This window comes from Melitaea cinxia, chromosome Z, assembly GCF_905220565.1.
Source record: "Melitaea cinxia chromosome Z, ilMelCinx1.1, whole genome shotgun sequence".
Lineage (NCBI taxonomy): Eukaryota > Metazoa > Arthropoda > Insecta > Lepidoptera > Nymphalidae > Melitaea > Melitaea cinxia.
This window is the reverse complement of record NC_059424.1, coordinates 8,592,126-8,614,215: the sequence shown is the minus strand read 5'-3', so window position 1 is coordinate 8,614,215 and position 22,090 is coordinate 8,592,126. Positions and strand designations below refer to the sequence as shown.

Genomic DNA, 22,090 nt, shown 5'->3' with positions numbered 1-22,090 from the left:
CACGCGAAAACTACTTAACTTATCATCATGAAACTTTGTACATACATTCTTGGAGGTATAAGAAGTAACATAGGATACTTTTTAAGAAAGATAAAATCTCTCTACTTATTCAATGGTTTCAGTTCTAGCGAAGCCGCGGGTAAAAGCTAGTATGTAAATAAATAAACTAAAAGAGGAAAAAAATAGTGTAGTGTAAATAAAGTTCAGTAGATTAGGTTTATGATGTTCTTGTTTAAATAATTGACGAGAAAAAATAAAAAAATAAAAAGTTACTTAAAAAAAACGAGTAAGCTTTAGACTACACGACTGAAGCGTTACAAAACATAAGACTCTCTCTTTCTACTTTCACTAACTTATGTGTCCCTCTCAACTTCCGTTCGCCTCGCCCGGTCACAGTTTTCGTAACACTCTTATCATGTATTTCCCAGTTTACTATCCAAGACAAACTTGCGTAAAGAAGTTTTACTTCAAAATATCGATTGTCGATATTTAAATTTCAATATCGAACTATCGATATATCGTCCAAAAAAGTAATAATAATAAATATCGATATTTCTAAATCATAATATCGATATTTTATCAACAGTCCAGTACTATTATAATATGGTGAACAGGCTGATTGAACAATAATTTATATTTTTTATGATTTCCTCTATAGTTAAATTTACTTGGTGATAGTTTAAAATATGCTACTATGAATGAAAATTAAAGTCAGCTGGCTGTATCTCGGTGGAAAGTTTGTTAGCTGGTACCTTAAAGGTGTAACAAAAAGTTCTATTTATTATATTATTATTTTCTTACTAGCTGACCCGGCGAACTTCGTATCGCCTAACACAAACTTTATCGTATGGTATTAAAGTTCAAATTGACTTTTAAGTATTATCACAAATCTTTTGTATGGGAGTATAGAAACGTGTTGTTTTAGACTTTTTCAGGAAATTTAAATTTTTTTTTTTTAGAATTTTTCTCTCCGTAAGAACCATCCTCGTACTTCAAGGAATATTTTAAAAAAAGAATTAGCAAAATCGGTCCAACCGTTCTCGAGTTTTGCGCTTAGCAACACATTCAGCGATTCATTTTTATATTATAGATAGGTATATAAAATCCTTCCCCTCCGAAACGACTGGACTGCCTCTTTTATGAAATTTTGTGTGCATATCGGGTAGGTCTGATAATCGGCCAAAATCTATTTTTCATACCCCTAAGGTTTAAAAGGGGGCTTGGATTAAGGGGTTAATAACATATAGGTTTGGATAGACAACGTTTGCGGGGTCAGCTAGTACTTAATTAGTTATAGGTACATATTTTATAGCAGATTTACCCGCGTTTATCTTTACTGTGTAGAACATGACTGAAAACACTCAACGAAACACTTATTTCTCCTTTCAAATCAATAGTTATTCATTAAATATATACACTTTTAACTATATTGAATACGTTATCACACTAATATATATTATGTATGTTCGGGGATAACCGTAGTTTATGAACCGATTTTGATAATTCTTTTTTTGTTGGAAAGAAGATATCCCAAGTGTGGTACCACGATAAGGTAACCAGAATCTGATAATGGAATCCCAGGGAAATCGAGGGAAACCCTCGAAAATCGTAGTGACGAGTAGTTCGTTTGTGAATTTTTTTCGTCTGCTTACATTGTATTATTTGTTGATGTAATTGAAGTCGTTTTTTTTCGTTTGCGAGCAAACACAATTATTTCAATATTACAAACGGACACTCAAATTTTATTTATTTGTATAGATGGCCACCTTTCCATGATGTTATGCATGGGCGTTATGACGACGTGTGGTGCGACTACCACGGAAAATAGTATTGTAGTTCATTTGTAGTTTTGTGGTTGTAGGGACTTCACGTTGCAAATGTTGGATTACGACATTCATGTGTTGCGAGTTAGCACGAGTTTGTGTCTGTACATTTTCACCGTACCTATCTTGTTGGTATCCTACTAATCAGCTCGGGAAAAGGCTGCGAAGCCGGCTACATACAATAATGGCCGAATACAGTGATAAAGGTGAGGGAAAGGTCAGATACACCCTACAGTGTATTACTTTCAAGTTTTGAAATGTGTAGTCTTGCACGCTATTAGTTCCAAAGATTTTATACGAGATTTTGATGTACTCGTAAATATACACTTACTGCACTTTTGCTCGCTTTCAGGCGGCTTTACAAATAGCAAATCCAATCTCTATCCAATCATTTTCCTTGCATAGCAGCTACTAGCGATTTATTATATACAAGAGACTCATCCCGGCTTCGCACGGGTAGGAAATCTAGATAGATCTATCTGGAATCCGAGAACCCAGATAAAAATTTTATAGAAAGATTGGGATCCCTGTTTCAAACACAATAGTTAACAATAACTTCCCGTACAAATCGTTTTTTTTTTTTTTTTAATTTTCAGCAGGGTGGCCTTATCATATATCTACATTGATAATTCTAGGTACGGTGCCTCTATTCAAGCGTTCCCAGCTATCTGAATACGTAACTAACTGTTGTAAATATTGACATTGTCTGAACCGTGATTTTTGTAGTGTTGTTAAGCCATTTTCTAGTCATACAGAACGTTGTACGTCTTTCATGTTGTGCTTACATATGTTTATTTATTAATTATATTTATTTACTTATTTATTTACAGAAAAAAATAGATATAATTTATGTGATAATCAGTGCAGCAAAAACAATTAACAGTTTAACAGTGCACTGTTTTTCTAAAGTAATAAAACTAAAGTACACACGATATTATATCTTAATATATATAAATCTCGTGTCACAATGTTTGTCCGCGATGAACTCTTAAACTACTTAACCGATTTTAATCAAATTTGCACACCGTGTGCAGTTTGATCCAACTTGAAAGATAGGGTATATTTTGTTTTGATATATGTAATTATTATATTTAAGAAAAAAAATAAGGCGATACGAAGTTTGCCAGGTCAGCTAGTACTAATATAAAATATGTCATTAAGCTATATAAATAATAGATTATACATACGCTACAGCCTGTAATATCCCACTACTGGGCATAGGCCTCTTTCCCCATGTAGGAGAAGGATAAGAGCTTAATCCCCACGCTGCTGCAATGCGGGTTGGCGAATATATGTCCTACTACGAGTAACGATCGCTATCAGGTGTACATGATAACAACCGGGACCGACGGCTTAACGTGCTCTCCGAGGCACGGTAGGGAGACCCACAAGGACTGCACAAACACCCAGACCACGGCAAACACCTGTATGGCGAATACAAATGTTGAAACCGCAACCGCCAGCGCAACCGGTACAGTCCATGGCTGTAACCGTGGCGCCAACGCGGCGTCATCGTTGTCATTATACATGTGAAATTATATTATGATATCGATAATGTCGACAACGCGCTTGGGACGTACCTGGTGGTGCGTCTATAGGCTACGGTAACCACTCACCATCAAAACTATATATACTCTTGTTTCAAACTAAAATGGTTACAAAATTTAGAAATATCTTAAATGTTATCACAAGATACGATAGGAAGCTAAAAAAAGTAAAGTGAAATCTAAGTTAAGGTTGATTCCATGCTTTTATAGCTTTTGTTCCAGACAGTCATGTGCAATGATTATTTATGTATTAATTTTTTAAACAGGTTTATATGAAGTTAGTTGAATCGAAAAAGAAAAAATACGTAAAATATATATAGGGTAAGACGATTATTGAGTGTGGGTAGGGATTATCTTGGAGACCGAGGAATACGAGATGATATTTTGGTAGGGTTATAAAAATAGTAAAAAAAAAAAATAAAAGACGAATACATTTAAGATTTTAATTATGACAACAGGTAGAAAGATAACTTTATTAGAAAGTACGTTATTGTCTTCCACAACTAAATTAAAAAATATGTATCTAAAATAATTATATAGGTTATGTTGATTTAACAAAATATAAATAAATACAATTGTATAAAACCTTTATTGTTTATGTATAGGAAATTATATTTAACACAATTCATCGGTTTTAACACAGACTACAGATTAAAACCGAACATAAATACTATACGAGAAGAATATACAACTCAGTTTTAATGTGGGTACAAGATGCGAAATATAGCATCGTTTGTAGTAAAATTGATCTAAAAATATGCGTATAAAGTGGAATTTAAAAAAGCGAAGGCACTTTTAAGTTGTTGTTTAAAAAATATTGTTATAAAAAGAATAATAAGTTGCATGAAATAAGTGTAATTGTACTCTCAGCCTTACATCAACAATACTTATTCAAAAGAGAAGTTTGATGATTTAAGCATTACTCTGCTTGGCAGAGGTGATGAGTTCTCTTGAAATGATAAGTCTTTGAATCTGTGATGTTCCCTCGTAGATTTGGTAAATCTTAGCGTCACGCATTAGTTTCTCGACAGGATATTCGCTGTTAAAGCCGTTGCCGCCGAACACTTGAACGGCGTCAGAGGCCGCCTTGTTGGCGATTTCGGAAGCGTAGCATTTGGCAACGGATGCCATCACTGTGTTCTTTTGTCCTGTTCGTGTAAAAGTATAATGTTAGTATATACATATATTTGTTGTTTTTGGAGGTACCATCTTCAAATATTATAATAAAATTGTTTTAAAGAAGTTCAATTAATTGAACAAAAAATTCTATGAAGACAAATATATCCGCCAAACCATAAAAAATTGGTAGGTTCTCACAGTGAAAAAACGCTTTGTCCAATTCTCACCGATATTTTGGGTTGATATCCGATACATAACTAACTACCCAATTATAATATAACAATTTGATTTGAGACAAGTATAAAATTGCCTTTATGTCTCTCTGTATCATTGTTACTGCATGATGAAATCAATAGCAATCTGTTAAAACATGAATCTTGAAAACCGCCTTAAAGTCGGATGACGTAGATTTTTATGATTCAAAAACAAAAGTATATCTAAAATTGGTATTCGTTAGAAGCCGTCAAAGAGCAACCAGCAGAACTGGCCTTTAGAAGAAATATCCAAAGTATCTTAGGATCATATTATGATAGTATCTTGGGGTTTTATGTGTGAAGTATCAAAGTATATTTGGGTCATGGTTAGAAATAAACATACCATGGTCGACCATCCAGGCTGACTTCTGCCAAGCTAGACGAGCTGTTTCCACACCGATAGCCATATCGGCTAACATGAAGGAGACAGCTTGGTGACTAGCGATGGGTACGCCGAATGTTTTACGCTCAAGAGAATATTTGGTTGCTTCGTATAAGGCGCGCTGGGCGAGACCAGTGGCTCCTGCTGCCACCTATTGAACAAAATAGTTAACACTTTTTATCATTGTGCTTTTTCTCAAAGTAAAAGGAAAAACACCTTAAATTACTACATTATAAAACACACCAATCAGATTGTTTTTATTTTTTTATAATGTAATGTATATATTTTAATAATGAATGACCGCACCGAAAACGGATAATTCTTTTTTTTTGTATCCTTTACCGTTAAGTTAGGGTTTACATGGTAAAAAAACGATATATTCTCAATAAATAAATAAAAAATGGGCGCACGACGTCTGCCGGTAGTACAGGCAGAAATACAGATAATTTTTGTGGTCTGGTGTTTGTGTTTGTGTTTGTGTACTGTGTGCTACGAGACGCCCGACACATCAGAAAATTTTACTGGCCGCTGAATGTTAAGCGTTTATTTATTTTTCTTTATATTTCTTTTAGTCGGCTTCTACGGCAAGCAACTTATTGCTTGCGTTATAGGTAACATCCGAGTGTTGATTGTTTTTTTAATGAATATACATAGAAGTAATACATGTATAAAAAATACAAATATTTCACCGAGATTCAGGCGGGAATCTACAAACTACGCCAACGAGCTACAGTGGCGTAGCGAGGAGGGGGAGGGGCAAGGGAGGCATAATGCCTCGGGCGCTACTCAAAAAGGGGCTGGACATATTATAATTATGGTTTTCGAATGGGCAGGGGCGCTAAAATGTATTACGCTCGCTACGTCACTGACGGGCTAGACAATATTTATTTAGAAATAAATCTTACAGGCGGACGGGTCTTGTCAAAAGCTCCCATAGCGATCTTGAATCCGGCACCTTCGCCGATCAACACGTTTTCTTTGGGAATGCGGACATCCTCGAATGTTATTCCACGGGTGTCAGACGCGCGTTGACCCATGTTTATTTCCTGTAAAGAAAAGTTACATTTATTTTTACCTTAAACATAACTAGCGGCAAAAAGCTTTATTTGTTCTTCTACACCTTTATATTCTTACTTTAATGTTATTATTTTTTTATAGTACAGTTTTTTCTGTAGAATTTAATAACTGTAATGCGATTTCTCAAAAAGGTGATTATTCATAATTAGATAATATTCTAGTTTCAAATAAAATAACAGAAATGAATTTAAGGCAATAAATCTATTTTTAATAACTTGCACTCCTGGTTCTTGAAATTAAAATACAAATACTGGCCTTGCGACCCGGCGTAACTCCCGCCCATTCTCTTTCAACGATGAACCCAGTGAAAGCCTTACTTGCAGGGCACTTAGGATCAGGATTCGTCCTCGCGAGTACGAAGTACCTTTATGAATTAAAATACAAATATTGAAAAATTATAAAGTCAATAATTTTTAAACTATCTAATTCAATAAGCCATATAACAACAATTATCAAAATATCACTGGATTTTCTATTGTATTCGATTTGAAGTCCACTACACCGTGTATCAAAATATTCAACTTAAAAATAATATATTTTTTAAGAAACATCAATTACCCGAAGAAAACAATTGCTCGGTTTCAATATATATTAATCTCTGTCAGTAACTTATTCAGTTAAGGAAGTTATTCGAGAACTTTCGAACAATTCGAATTTTCAAATCTCGAATTGTTTTGTATATGGTATAGTGCAAGTATTCTATACACTGGCTCATCTATACTATAAGTATTTAGTTTAGTTGTCACTACTTACCAGTTGGCGACACCACCGTTAGTGATCCACATTTTCTGACCGTTGAGGATCCATTCGTCGCCCTTCTTTTCAGCCCTTGTCTTAATACCTGCTACATCGGACCCTGCACCGGGTTCGGTGACGCAGTACGCCTAAATACCAAAATATTTGTTTTGTGTATGTGTTTGTTGTGTGTATTTTACCAATATTATTATTCCTAATAAACATTGACTTGTTGATGCGAATATTTTTAGAACTACAAAGAAAAACTACTGCAAACGTCTGTCTATGTTGAAGCTTGATAGTGGTTTTAAAGTTAAAAGAAAAACGATTAATAAGTAGTATACGCGTTGGCGCAACGATCACAGCACTGATCTGTGGCTGTTGCTTGTCCTTGTGGGTCTCCCCACCGTATCTCGGAGAGCACGTTAAGCCGTCGGTCCCGGTTGTTATCATGTACCCCTGATAGCGATCGTTACTCATAGTAGGGAATATATCCGCCAACCCGCATTGGGGGTGCGTTGGGGATTAAGCTCTGATCCTTTTCCTACATGGGGAAAGAGGCCTACGCCCAGCAGTGGGATGTTACAGGCTGAAGCGTTAGCGTTAAACGAACCGTATATTCATTTCACTTTCATTTTTTTATATTTTCCTAAAAAAATAAATTACGAGACTCTTTGCAGATAAAGATTATTACATGTTATAAAACAAGATTTAACTCATTGACTGTTTTCGTCGATAGCCAAATCATTTTGTCTAACGCCACTGGACCTGTTTTGTAAGGTAATTTTGCACGATGTCGTCGATTTGATGATGTAAAATAAAAATTAAGTTATCGAGATACCGCAGCAGTTACAAAACATTGAGACTTACAATATTTTAAACATTCATAGGTGTCACGTAAAAAATTCTTATTCTAGAATTTGAATCAAAACAAAACAGTCACTTGTTTTTACAAAAACTATGTCAATGCTTTACTAAAAAATACAATGTATTATACATTGCATTTTTTACATCGATCGAGTTGAATGTTCGTATTTTTTATTTCTAGACATTTAAGTTCTCGCAACTGCATACATACATAATGAGTGTACGGTATAATAAAGTATGACTTACTGCGACTATTGGCTCCTCGATCAATCTACCGAGATACTTTTTCTGTTGTTCCTTATTACCCGCTATGATAACGGGGGTTTGCTGAAACATCGTAAAGTTTTGTTAGAAAATCTAGCATTAAATAGACGGATCGTGTGTCGGGTAAATTGTATATTATGTAGTAATTGATATGTCACAGATGCACCGCACCACGAGGACTGATGTGCACTCATGAATAAGTGTACTGGACCGAGTTTTTATGGAAGATTTACTATAACATGCGTGAGTATTTGTTGGTTAGTCGTGAAATTTTTTACATTTAAAGAGTTAAAAAAATTCCATTAACTATGTTATATAAATAAGCAAAATATATATATAATTAAATTCTTTATGGCCCAGTTCCTATGTACGATATGTTCGTAATAGCACGTTTCGTAAGCTGAAACGATTCGTTTTAATATAGAAACCGATTCAGTAGATTTCAGTAGAATTAAAATAGTAGTTAAAGAAGTAGCATTAAAAAATATTTTGGTACAGCGATAGTTAAGTTAAATTAATCATTTAGAAAGATGCTTTAATAAAGTAATGAAGTGTCCTTTCTAGGTATTAGCTCTTCGTATGTTGAATGACTTGACTTAAACTATTGACTTAAACTATTGTTAGCTTAGTAAACAAAAACTGTTAGAAATTTTTCAAACCAATGAAAGGAGTTTAATGAAATTAATGATAAAATAATCATACAACGCACATATAATATGTTACAGCACACACCTCACAAAACATGCCATCACAAGATACGTGTTAACAACAATATCTACTATGCAAAATGCTTATGTTCAGGGTGCTATAAGCAAAGAAAATACTTTGAATTTTTCATCCTTAAAACCATACAGTTACGCTATACACAATAAGCGACTCACGCCTAGCCCACTTGCTTCCATTGCTGTCATGATACCAGTACAGCCGAAAGCCAGTTCTTCTGCCACCAAACATCCATCAAAGATCCCCATATCCAAACCACCTGCGAATATCATGACACTTAACCCACGTGCGCAATATATCGAATTGCAACCAACCGATTAGCTTGCAGGTTGCGGTTGCTAATGCGGCTGACCCTATGTGTGTAGACACATAAACATCACAATACGCCTTTGAAGTATCATTCTAGTAAACAGCGATCTATACGCACAAACAACGCTATGAGCGACTGGAGCGATTTTCAACAAACCCTATGTGTGGATGTATATGTATATGATGTTCAAACACACGCTTTTTTTGCTTGTAGTTCGCTGTCCGCATTGTAGCAACTGCACAACAAACTGCTAACACATTGTGCGTTACACTTTAACAATCAAACAAATCCTTCCAAATCGACAGACATAAGAATTTGTTCTGACATTATGCTGTACCTTGAAATTAACAATGGACAAAAAGCATAAACTCAAAAATTTGTGAAATCCAAAAATGCACGCTTCATAATCTCATTTTTTTTTAGTCCACGCGGACACGATTTATACCAAAACTATCTGTAAATAATTCTTTAGTTGTGAATTGTAAATATGTATAATGTTTAATAGACTACTGTTATTATTTTTTTTAGTTTATTCCTATTTATAAATAAACTACATTGAATTAGACGTTATCCTCGAAATTACTTTGTTTTAAATCATACTGAAGCGTATAAAAAATAAATAGACTATATCAGTTAAGTTTTTCGGCAGTTATCGTGACCACGCCAGTTTTCATACATACATTTGGCAGTTGGACGTCCATGGATTTTTTTTTAAACATTTTATTTATTTATTTAAAAAGAAAAATGTCTTCTAAAAATGTAATAAGTGTTAAAACTAGTGTTTTTGCATTTGTTACACTAGCCTAATCCCGGCCTAAGCCGGTATCAGTGTGCCTCCGAATTAACTTCATACGAAGATAATTAAAATAATATATTTTAATATAAGAAACATAGGTGTGCCCACAGCCTTATTTCACTGTACGGCACACGTGCAAGATTTCAACATCATTTCGGACGAAGATGGCAAGCAACGGAAGGCGACCACCGCAGAGACCACCGCAGCGACGGCCCCACCGTTGAAACCTTTCTTGTGCTTCGTTTTATTTAATCATTATTCTACTTAACATTAGTAGGGAATCATCTTTTTAGTTATAAGTTTAATTATAATGTAAATTAATACAGCAATATAATATAAATAATTAATAGTAAATTGCTTTTCTTTGGCATCTGCGGCTGACACGATCGTAACTCATTACATTTACATGTAAATATTGTTCTACAAGTGTGATAGAAAATAAATAGAGACGATTTTAGTTCAAGAAATCGCTTGATTTTTGTTAGGGGAGTGTAGAGTACAAGCTCACCCGCTTCGATTATGAGGCGTGCAACAATGAATTGCTTAACTACCCCTTCCGAATACCGAATATTTCAATATCAATGAATATCCCAAGCGAACTTCCAGTACCTATATGAAATAACAATAACAATACAAAAAGCGGAAAAAACAACATTTATACCAGATTTTAAGATATATATTTATATAATACAGGTGTTCGACTTCTAACTGTGTTTCTTCAAATGGGGAGTTCTGTAGGTGTAAGTGATCACGTTCCGCGTGAAAAAAATCCTAGCCAATTTTAAAACTTGACTTTGTGTACATGGACAAGCTCCTTTGATAGGCTTTCCGCACGATAACTTTCGTGAACGCGTAAGTACGACTAAAATAAATTAAAAACAAAAAAAAAATATATATATATATATATACTATAATATTAAAAAAAGGTAAAGTTTCTATGTTTGTTTGTTTGTTGGGGGGTAATCTTCGCAAATACGGATCCGATTATGAAAATTCTTTCAGTAACAGATGAAAACACTATTCAAGATATTGTGATTGAACAAAAAAATCAGTGAAAAATCTTATAGGTATATAAAATTTATGAAATGTTGTGTGTATATTGGTCAGCTAGTAATATATATATATATATATATATATATATATATATATATATATATATATATATATATATATATATATATATACATATATATATATATATACATAAATGTCAAATTTGCATCATCGGTAAAAGCAATTTACATAAAAATGTACATATTTGTCGGAAACGAGAACGAAAAAGGAAGTTTGGCGCGATATTCTGAGGCTGGCAACACTGTCGGGAGGCTGGCAGCACTGTCAAGAGGACAAGACGACGCGTCGCACAATTAAGAAGAAATTTGGTAGAAACATTAAACCGAAAATTATGGCATTGACAAAGTAGTTTCTTTGTTCGATTATCTTACTATTCCCACTTATAAATCTGTCCTCAACATATTTATATTTGGCCTTGGATTATAACGCAACTTAATTACGACGAATTGTTTCTTCTCGTCTTTTTGTTGTTATGAAATATAATGTAGTCTTCTAATGACAAAAGGGCAATAAGAGTATAGTATAATAATGTGTGTGTATAGTATCGTATTGTAGAACATGTGTCGGGCATATACGTGTTATAAGCATATAAAATTGTTAAAATTACCCATATTTAATATGCATTACTTTCATTCGTCGTGCATTTTTTATAAAATATGTATAGACCGATTCACGGACTTACTCCTAGGCTGGTGCCGCCAATCGCTGTTGTTATACCAGTGCATCCAAAGGCTAATTCGTCAGCGATAATGCACTCATCGAAAACTCCAAAGTTTCCCATGCCCCCTGAAATTTATATCTTTATATCGATTTATCATATATCATTTTTAGTTATATTAAAACTTGCTTTTCAAATACTCTACAGTGTAATAATGTTGTATAGTGGGTGAGGACGTGGGAAATGTTTACTTGTCATTCAGTCGCTCTAAAAAACTTTCAATAAGCATTGCGTATTTATATTATTAATATTATTATTCATATCAAACATATTAATTATTATTTTTAAGTTTCGTAACAATCCAAGCAGCCCAATCCCCCGAAAGAGAAACACTTCAAAATCATGTGATATACAAAATTTCATGAGCTGTTTTATGAAACCGCAGGCTCCGTTTTGTTACAAACTTGGACAAAAGTTATATGCTCACTCCGACATCGGTGATAAATAAGGCCGCCATTATGCCGGAACAACCGAATGCCAATTCTTCACAGACTATACAACTTTCCATAACTCCTAAACCCATTCCTCCTGTGAAACAGCATTAAGTATTCGAAAGCATAGTAGCTTTCGATTTAGGCATCTTTAAATTACTAATTATCGTCAATATTTACGTTTTATACAATTACGCATAAACATGTACAACATACGATACGTACAATTAAACGTATATCAGTGAATTAACGAAAGTAAACGAATTATCACATAAAAATGGCCAGTAAGGTATAGATATTGAATTAGGCCATAGTGCTACAGGACAGACAGAAGAAGGCTTTATTTTCCGAAATATCTAAATATATTTAAGTATTGTTAAATATGTATGTAAATAAAAAATTGTAAGACACATAATGTTCAAAAGTATTGCAACAAGAACCAGAAACTTCGTAATTCCAGTTTGTTCTAAAACAAAAGAAATTGGCAAAACTTTTGAGTTTCACTCGACTTTTAGTAAAATAAAATTTTAAAGGGTTTCTTCATAAAAATAAAGATGGCAGTCAAAATTGTTGTGTTTGTATAATCAACAACAATATACTTGTTATTGTGAAGAAAGTAATATAATATAAAAAAATTAATAATTAATTAATAAATAATTTAATTATAATATTTATAAGTTACTAAAAACTGAGTTAAACTTACTATCCAATAAATTGGTATAGGTATGTAATCTGTTTATGAACTGTTTTCTTCAAAAATTTATATTATTAAATAATATAATTCTTTTCTCATTGTATGTTTACTTATTAAAAATTGAAAATGAATTCGGATAAATACTAAAAGCAGAAGCTTAATTTGTGAAGATATTCAAAGATCATGTCACCAAAGTCCGGTTACTGTATTCAAAAACGACTCGTTGTCGAAAATGTTTCGAATCGAAAGAGTCGTCAATTTTCGAACATGATCTATACTAATATTATAATGCTGAAGAGTTTGTTTGCTTGAACGCGCTAATCTCAGGAACTTGTCGCTGCGTGCGCTGCGCTTAAACAGTTACAGTTTGGCAAAAATCGTGTATGACAGAATTGTTCCTATTCCACGCGGAGGAAGTCGCGGGCAGAAACTAGTATGTTCATAATTTAACTTTTCTTAACCACAACCGTCGAATCGTTTTTTTTTTACACAGAAACCGGAATTTAGACGTTTTTTGCTTCCTACTTGTAACGAAAAACTGACAGTTAGTATTTATCAATAAACGTATTTACCGCAATGTTCGGGTATGTGTCCGTTCATTAGGCCGACTTCCCACGCCTTCTTCACGATGGGCCATGGATACTCTCCAGTCTTGTCGTAGTGCGCCGCGACCGGCACGATCTCCTCACGAGTGAACTTGCGTGCCAGTTCCTGAAGGGCTTTCTGTTCGTCGTTTAGCTCTGAAATATAAATTAAAGGTGCATATTATAATAATTCTTCAAAAAATGTGAATATATATTACCCGTAAAAGCTACACTGATCTACGTTTGTAGCAGTGTCAATAAAAATGAACGTTATACAAACTGTGAAGGGTACATACAAAATTTATAAGCATAGACAAATATTATCAGCCATTTTTTTAATATCTAGAAATAAATATGTATGGAGTGTCTGTTTGTAATATTAAAATAACCGCTATTTACTAAATTTATATGTATGTACATAGGTACATACATATAAATAGAGATAGATATATATAGATACATATATGTAGACACGGTACATATACCAAAATAACATTTAAAAAAATTGTCTTTCTGTGTGTTTATTCAGCCAACCTCTGAAGCGGCTGGACCGATTTTGACGGTATTTTCACTGGCAGATAGCTGATGTAATAAGGAGTAACTTAGGCTACTTTTATTTCAGATTTTATTTTTAAATTTTATAACTGCGAATTGAACAATTTTTTTTAATCCACGCGGACGAAGTCGCGGGCGCAGGTAGTTTAAAATAAAACTGCGCAACTGGTTGGTTGGCAAATATTTCTACCCGGTAAAAGAATTTCTTGATTAAAAGTTTTGAAACATAGTTTTGTATTTTAAACAAATTAATATTATATGTTATGTTATTGTATTCCATTAATAAATCAGCTTATCTAACATCTTATAGTATGAATTTCAAAGTTGTTAAACCTCATAGTACCTATCTATACCTTATAATATTTTACTTGACGATACGAAAAATTTAACGTAATTGTTGATATTAGTTTTAAATACTTTATAATAAATTTTTGCGTGTCATATTGTTGATTAAACATATTATTTATATAGTATCAATTGAATTATTATTTTATCAATAAAAGTTTAAAATTCAGTTTTTTTCTTGATTTTTAACAGACTTCAAAAATTTCAAGTTTAATATTTATATTAAAGACCAATCAGTCTTAGCAGATTAACCCGCGTTTATCTTTACTGTGTCTAACATGACTGAAAACACTCAACGAAACACTTATTTCTCATTTCAAATAAATAGTTATTCATTAACTATATACATTTTTAACTACATCGAATACTTATCGAGTAGTAACGTATTTTTTATAATTTGTAAGAATTACTAATTTTAATGCATTAGTAAAAATATATGTAATAGCATTTAGTAAAAAGCGGTTGTTAACCGACTTCAAAAAAGGAGGAGGTTACTCAATTCGACCGTATATATATTTTTCTAATGTATGTTTGGGGATAACTTGGTCGTTTATGAACCGATTTCGCTATTTTTTTTTTTTTTGTTGGAAAGGAGATATCCCAAGAGATTTCCTTATTTAAATTTAATTGAGATGACGCGTATCTTCTTGGCTATTTTTTCGTCTACTTACGTTGTATTTATTCGTTCGTAAAGTCGTTTTTTTTTTAGTTTGCGAGCAAATACAATTATTTAAATCACAGTTAGTATTACAGAATCTGAGAAACGAAATTTTAACTAAGTAATTATCGAGAATTTTGCATGGACATTTAAGACAGATTTTTAGAATACCACTGGAGTGAAATTAACATGAAATAGTCTGCTAATGGATACCTGAAACGCCAGGAGCACTATATAAGCGCGTTTCCAATCCCACACTAAACCGTCTCCATATTTTGTTTTCCATTATAAAAAACATTGCCTAGGATTGCGGTTATAGTTATGACTAAAAACAACAGGCGAGGCAGTAATAGAGGAACCATTATCTTTTTATTTTAAGATTTCGTGTGTAAAAGTAAGGTCGTAAAAGGTTTGAAACTAAGTATTTTATTTAATTGAAATGTAGGCGTCGTTGCGCGGTATTGAAGTATTGAATAAACATAAATTTAAGGCGCACAGTGTGAAAATCTATATCACTTTTATACAAAGATAACAAATAACGATAATATTGCAAAGTAGTAAAATGTTCGGCGAATATAATTTAACCTTAATGAATAAATATAAATTTTACAAAGCAGTAGGTAGTTTTGTAAAATAGTTGTTATTATTCAAACTACAATGAAAAACACGACACGCCATATATATCTCATAATGAGTTTTCCGAGACTTAAAGACATTGAAAAGCAAATATGCAAGTCATTTCCAGTAGTGTACAAATAATAAATAATATAAAATTCTTATAAAGTAAAAATTTGGTATATAATTCTCATATTATATTCAAATACGTGCATCAGAGAGCACGTTAAGCCGTCGGTCCCGGTTGTTATCATGTACACCTGATAGCGATCGTTACTTATATTCCCTATATATCCGTCAATCCGCAGGAGCAGTGTAGTGGATTAAGCTCTAATCCTTCTCCTACGTAAGGAAAAGGCCTATGCCTAGCAGTGGGATGTTACAGGCTGAAACGTTAGCGTTAAACGAACCGTATATTTATTTCACTTTCATGTTTTCATATTTCCCTAAAAAATAAATTAGGAGACTCTTTGCAGGTAAAGATTATTTTACTTTGTAAGAAGGAGATTAAGAGAATTGCGTAGAAAATTGGAAAATTTCAGAAAACCTAAGAATTGTATCAATTTTACCTGTTTGACTGACTGTTCGCAAGATAGGGCAATATCAGGTCAGCTAGTGGAAAACAAACGTCGCGTTTTCAATTTGAATGAAAAAAAAATTATCAACGATAATAATATTATGCACGCAAAAGTAAATATTTATTAAGTTTCTGCACGGAATTTACAGTCACATTATTTATCCATTTTAAACAACATAAAACAAAAAAAATTCGTTACATTTATTTGAAAGTAGATCTGTGGGATGATTTTAAAAGAACTACGCCTTCTGTGTCTTTTGTGTAACAAAAACATAATTAAAATGAACAAGGAAATATGTTTTAAAAATGATTTATATTAATCCTGTTCATGACACAACACATCACTGATGTATTCTGAGAATAACAAGAGTATTATCATTTTCACCTAATCTATAAAATAATAAACTTAAAGAATGTCAGAGTCAATGTCAAAACGAAACAAAACCTAGTAGGTACTAAAATCAAACAAAAAAATTCAGTTGGTTTTTTGCAATTTTAACTAGTAGATAGATGTAGTAACTTGAACGAATTAAGTAGTTACTTTACAATTAGAATTTATCTCAATAAATAAAATGAACTAAATTATTAGATAATAACTATTAACTCATTTTAAATTACTGTTTTAGTAACATAAACCTCGAAATGAAATTTAATTTATTTAAATAAGTTATTCAGACAAATAATGAAGTTAAAATATGTAGTTACGTGTGAAGCTATTTAAAAACGGCAATTACTTCTTTTCAGGCTCGTTTTTATTGCTTGTAATTTAGATAACAAGTCGATCCTACCTTTTAATTCAAAAAAAGAAAATGTAATTCGTAATTGGTTCAATATACATTTGTATGTATATCAGTATTATATAAATTACTTAGAATGAAACAATGTGTATCAGAATATATGTGTTTCTAAAATAGTTATTAGGTAGTTTTTATACAACAGCGTCTGAATTAACTTTACGAAGTACAGTAAATAGCGATATAATTTTTAAATTGGACGTGGATGGCTAGATCTAAAAAGAACTTATACTAATAATTCTTCGAGTCTGATATCCTTAAAATATTTTTCACGCATATTTAAATATAACCTTAAAAGGTAATGATCTCTTAATAATTTTTACTCAGCTTACGAAATTTACTAAAGTCACATAATGTCTAAATTGGTAAGTTTCGAAAATTTAACTTGAAATGAAAGAAGCACTATCCATCAAATGTCATAAGACTTGCCAATATTGTGCATCTTAGTTATACTATATATTTTATTTAAAATTAGCCGGAACAAACAGATAGACAGACAGACCGACTGACAAAAATTGTAAAAAAAATGTTGTTTTGATATATGTACCGTGTATACTTTAATAAGAATTTAGTAAAAAGCGGTTATTTTAATATTACAAACAGAAACTCCAATTTTATTTATTTGTATATATACTTTTTATTTTTGGTAAGGAATTTAGCAGTTTGTTGCTGGAAAAATTATGATGTCGATCGACATTTATAATTTAATCCATATGGATTAGATAAAGACATATAACAATAATATAAGACGATTAGATAAAGGCAATAACTTTTCGAAATAAATAGAATATATCTGATAATTATAAGTATAATAACAACTTGCATGCAATTAAGACAAAAAGACTGTACCAAGAAAAATAATAATTACATCTAATATTATTAGGTAATTAATAAACATTAATCTATGAATACATAATTTCGTACAGTCATTTAATTTAATTTTTTGTCTTCTTCGAGAGTTAACCAACATCGCATGGCTACGCAAGATGCTTTACATAATTGAGTTTTTTGGCTAACGAAAAAAAACCGACTTCAATTTGCGTCGACAAGTAATACAAAGTCAAATAGGTAGTCGCAAAAATACAAAATTAGATACGCATTATTAAGGACAACTCAAAAACTGTTTTGGTCAGACCTCGGAACAGATTTTAATGAGCCACACGACCAGTAGCAACTTTCGATTATGCCACTTTTCATCTAAATAAGATCAGTACATTTTCAGGTTAGCATGTTCATATAATCAGCACGAGTTTTAATAATTATTTTAAAACAGAAATATTGTTTCTCTTTCCATTTTTAGATGTATATATATGTACTTTAACTTACCAAAACAGATGCCAGTAGAAGGAATAGGCTTCGGTGCTGACGATACCACTGGTGTAGTAGACAGCTTACGATAAATGGGGCGCGTGGCACGGACTATCTGAATGACAAAAATATATTCAACTTACAAAGTATAGCAAAAATAATTATATATTTAAGTGTTAGCAAATGCCGTCAGATCTTGTGGTAAAAGTAAAATTAAAAATGCTAATAAATATTAATTATTTACTTATTTAAATAAAAATTCTTTACATAACGGTAAATACCGTTATATAATATTTAATGTATCCATTTGTGTATTTTTCTGTTTGTCCTAAAGATTAATTGGGAGAGAATTCCAGATCAGTATAATGAACCTTTTAGTTCTATTATTTCTTTTTTTGAAATTGTTGTTCTATAAGGAGTCTAAATTAAAAAAAAAATTAGTTACCGTTGAACTTTCAGAGATAATATATTATAATGATTAAGCTTTTTTTCAAACCACCACTAAACGACAATATTTAAATCATATTAGTGTTCTTTAAATCCTTTTCAAAAACATTAACTTTAAGATGTTTATTATCACAATAAATATAAGTAATAAGTAATATTTGTACATAGCAATTACTTTCTACGTGTTCGACGTGTAGACAAAAAGCGTAGAATTGGCAGTCACGTAAAATAGTCAATAACATTTGCTTTTATCGAGAAGAGCATAAGCTATCACATAAGAGTCAAATATAAAAAGGCTTACAGGAGCACTGTCTTATTCACCTGAACACATTTAATTACAATGTGTCCAAAATTCTTTCAAAGATTCGAGGTGCTCCTGAACTCGTTATTTTTAAGTGTAGACCAAATTTTAGCAAAAATAAGATCCATTGATCCATGCATGATTTTAATAATTAATGGTGCAGTCACAGAATCTGGTTGCTCCCAGCGCATGATCTCAGCTTGTGATAAATAAATTACTATATACTTATATATTAGCCAAACATGGGGGCCATTGAGTCTCTATCGCCAGGCAAAAACTTTATTTGTAAACGAAGTTAATCAGAGTTTAATCATTTTTCCATCGTTAATTAGTGGACACATCTTAAAATTTTCACTGATAAATTGACAATAAGTGCCATTACTTCATGATGTTTTCTTTTATCTCTGGGCACTAGAATAATGTACAAACAAATTTAGTATGTAATTCAAAATTCAGTCATTAGAATAGCTTGAATTTTTGTTACTGATTTTGATACACTATAATTACTCCTCTATAATTGAACCTCTGAAACAAATTAGAACTGGCCAAGTGCCGTAAAGATTAAAACCAAAGGTATCATTATACAGCCACTAATTTGACTATTATTACTTATATATATATAGCTTTTTGCCATGCTTTCAACCATGTAAACGACATAATTTTGACTGTTACTTTTACTTCTAATAAAACAAGCCTAGAAAAATAGCCTTTATCACTCAGTGATAATATAAATAATATTGAAAGAACTTTTGAAATCAGTTCATTAGCTTTTGAGTTTATTCATTAAAATCAAACAAGAAATCAAATCCTTCCACTTAATTTTCTAATATATAAAATTCTCGTATTGCGGTGTTTGTAGTTAAACTCCTCCGAAACGGGTTGACAGATTCTCATGAAATTTTGTGTGCATATTGGGTAGGTCTGAGAATCGAACATCTGTTTTTCATCCCCCCCTAAAGGAATTTATGTACATCGCCGGCAAGAAATTTATGGGGTTGGGGGGAAAGGGGGGTGGGGGTGTGAGGTAGTCTGGGTTTTTCACCCCCCCAGACAACTATTTTCGTGTAAACCCCGTTGTTACAGAGATATCGTGGTTGAGGTTTTGAGGTTCAATTTTTAAATCGGAAAAAATTAACATAGCACCTTTGAGGTTAGAGTAACGCTTGGCTCCGGCTTAAAAAAACACACTCTAGGGGTAGGGCAGACCAAGACCACGTGGACAGTGGGGTGCTCCGATTCGGTTTTGGGTATTTTTCGAATTTCTATACCTATATTCTAGCACGCAATGCAAGTGTCTATTTGTCAGTCGTTAAAGGTCAGTTCGTATCGTATTTTGTTCTTGCAGTAAAGATTGTTTTTACGTAAATTTGTTCGAAAATAACACGTGATAGTCGTTTTTTCATCCACCTAAATGATAAGGGTAGTCCACCTCTAAATATTTTTTTTTTTTTTAATTTTTAGATAAATTATTTTTTTTTTATTTTATTATGATTTGGCGTTGAAAAATACATAAAACCCTAAATTTTCACCCTTCTACCATCAACCCCTATTTTTAAATAGCGTTTAGCGGCAAGGCAACGTTTGCCAAGTCAGCTAGTATTAATATAAATTCATAATAACAAATATGAAAAGATAAAAATGTTCAGGGCAACGGAAGTGAGAATACAAGAACAGACTAAGAACTCAATAAACTAACTTACTTTTCTGCATCTTATATGTGTGAATAAAATATACGAAATACTTAATAAATCAATTGAATGGAATCTTTTTCTTCTTAATTATTATCAGCCAGGCGTTATATAAATCACAGACATTAACGCAGGTGTTGCACAAAAAGAAATTAAAATTTAAGTAGTAATCTCTACTTAAATTTTAATTTTGTTTCGTGCAACTCGGCGTAAGTGGCCTGCCTTACAGATGTATTACGACTGTATTCATTAGGTACAAAGGGTAGCCTAATCGCTCTAAAAAGTGATCTCTTCCAGGCAACCTTAGGGCAAAGGAAATGGTCTAGCGTCAGCATAGGTGTACAAGTTACAGCAAATTATAATAAATATTTAAAAATTTCGTTTTGTTTAAATATAATTAATGTAAAAGGCAAATAATTTTATCTTTTGTGTAAGATTTGAGACTAATGTACTCTCTGTGGTTTGCAATTCATTTTTAATGTAAATTGAAGGAATATATATATCCTTAAATATTAACTGCTTTCTTGTTCTTAAATAATAATACAAGCAGAATAAACAGAATTGCTTAATAAACTGATTGAGAGACATTGATACAAGAATCTTTCCTGTAACAATTTACTTTAAACTTACATATTATATACTTTTAACAGAATACGTCTTATCTGTTTAGGTAATATAGGTCCTCTAGTATAAATTTATCATTCAATAAGTATGGTGTTTGAACTTGTTAATAATAATAAAAAATATTATATTTTACACATAATTATTCAATAACAACGTAAAAGGTAAATTTATTACATAATTAACAGTTTTAAAACGTAATCACAAACAAACTAAGCCAAGTATACCGAGCGTACTTTACTCCGTACATTGAACTTTGGACTTTAGTCATAATTTAGTATGGAAAAACAGAATAATTATACTATAAATAAATATTGCTGTCCAGGTTGTCTTGAACAAATAATACAGATTCTTTGCAAATTAAATTATTATATAAGAAATTATTAAAATTATTTTAGTTTCCTTACTTTAAAAATGACTTTAGCAAAGTTAACTTACTTGACTTAAAGGATTCATTATTCTGAATTCAGCTTAAATTACTGTCTTAGAACTTTGGACTATTTAATAAATTTTATAATTTCAATACAACCTCACTGACTCAACGTATAAAAGTAACCAAAGGCAAGCTAGTAATATCAAACAAACACTTTTACGTAGTAGAGCAAAGTGTGTATAACTGCAGTGCTACGTCCTTATATTATGTACAGATAGACAGATACCACAGATTAGTATATATGTAGCTAGCTAACAGTCAACAGAACATATACCGTAATGGTAACGTTCAATATTTATTAGTTCAATACTTCGTGAGTTCAACCTACCCCACCCCAGCCTGCAAAATAA

The 22,090-nt window shown here is 32.1% G+C and overlaps 1 protein-coding gene across 2 annotated transcripts; it reads right to left on the bottom strand.

Annotated features, from left to right (window-relative positions):
• Nucleotides 1-3,799: 3,799 nt before the first annotated feature.
• Nucleotides 3,800-21,957, bottom strand: LOC123668705 (probable medium-chain specific acyl-CoA dehydrogenase, mitochondrial). 2 transcript variants are annotated; one of them, XM_045602408.1, is made up of 10 exons: nt 21,746-21,957; nt 18,269-18,365; nt 13,387-13,554; nt 11,654-11,757; nt 8,051-8,131; nt 6,956-7,086; nt 6,458-6,566; nt 6,031-6,171; nt 5,087-5,276; nt 3,800-4,518 (listed from the first exon to the last, which is right to left on the bottom strand). In XM_045602408.1, exons 1-10 carry the CDS (start codon nt 21,761-21,763, stop codon nt 4,283-4,285), a joined length of 1,275 nt encoding a protein of 424 aa, XP_045458364.1. In that variant the 5' UTR covers nt 21,764-21,957; the 3' UTR covers nt 3,800-4,282. The 2 variants fall into 2 exon arrangements, with proteins under 2 accessions (XP_045458364.1, XP_045458365.1); XM_045602409.1 differs by lacking the exon at nt 11,654-11,757 and adding an exon at nt 8,950-9,050 and having other exon boundaries at nt 21,746-21,956.
• Nucleotides 21,958-22,090: the final 133 nt, after the last annotated feature.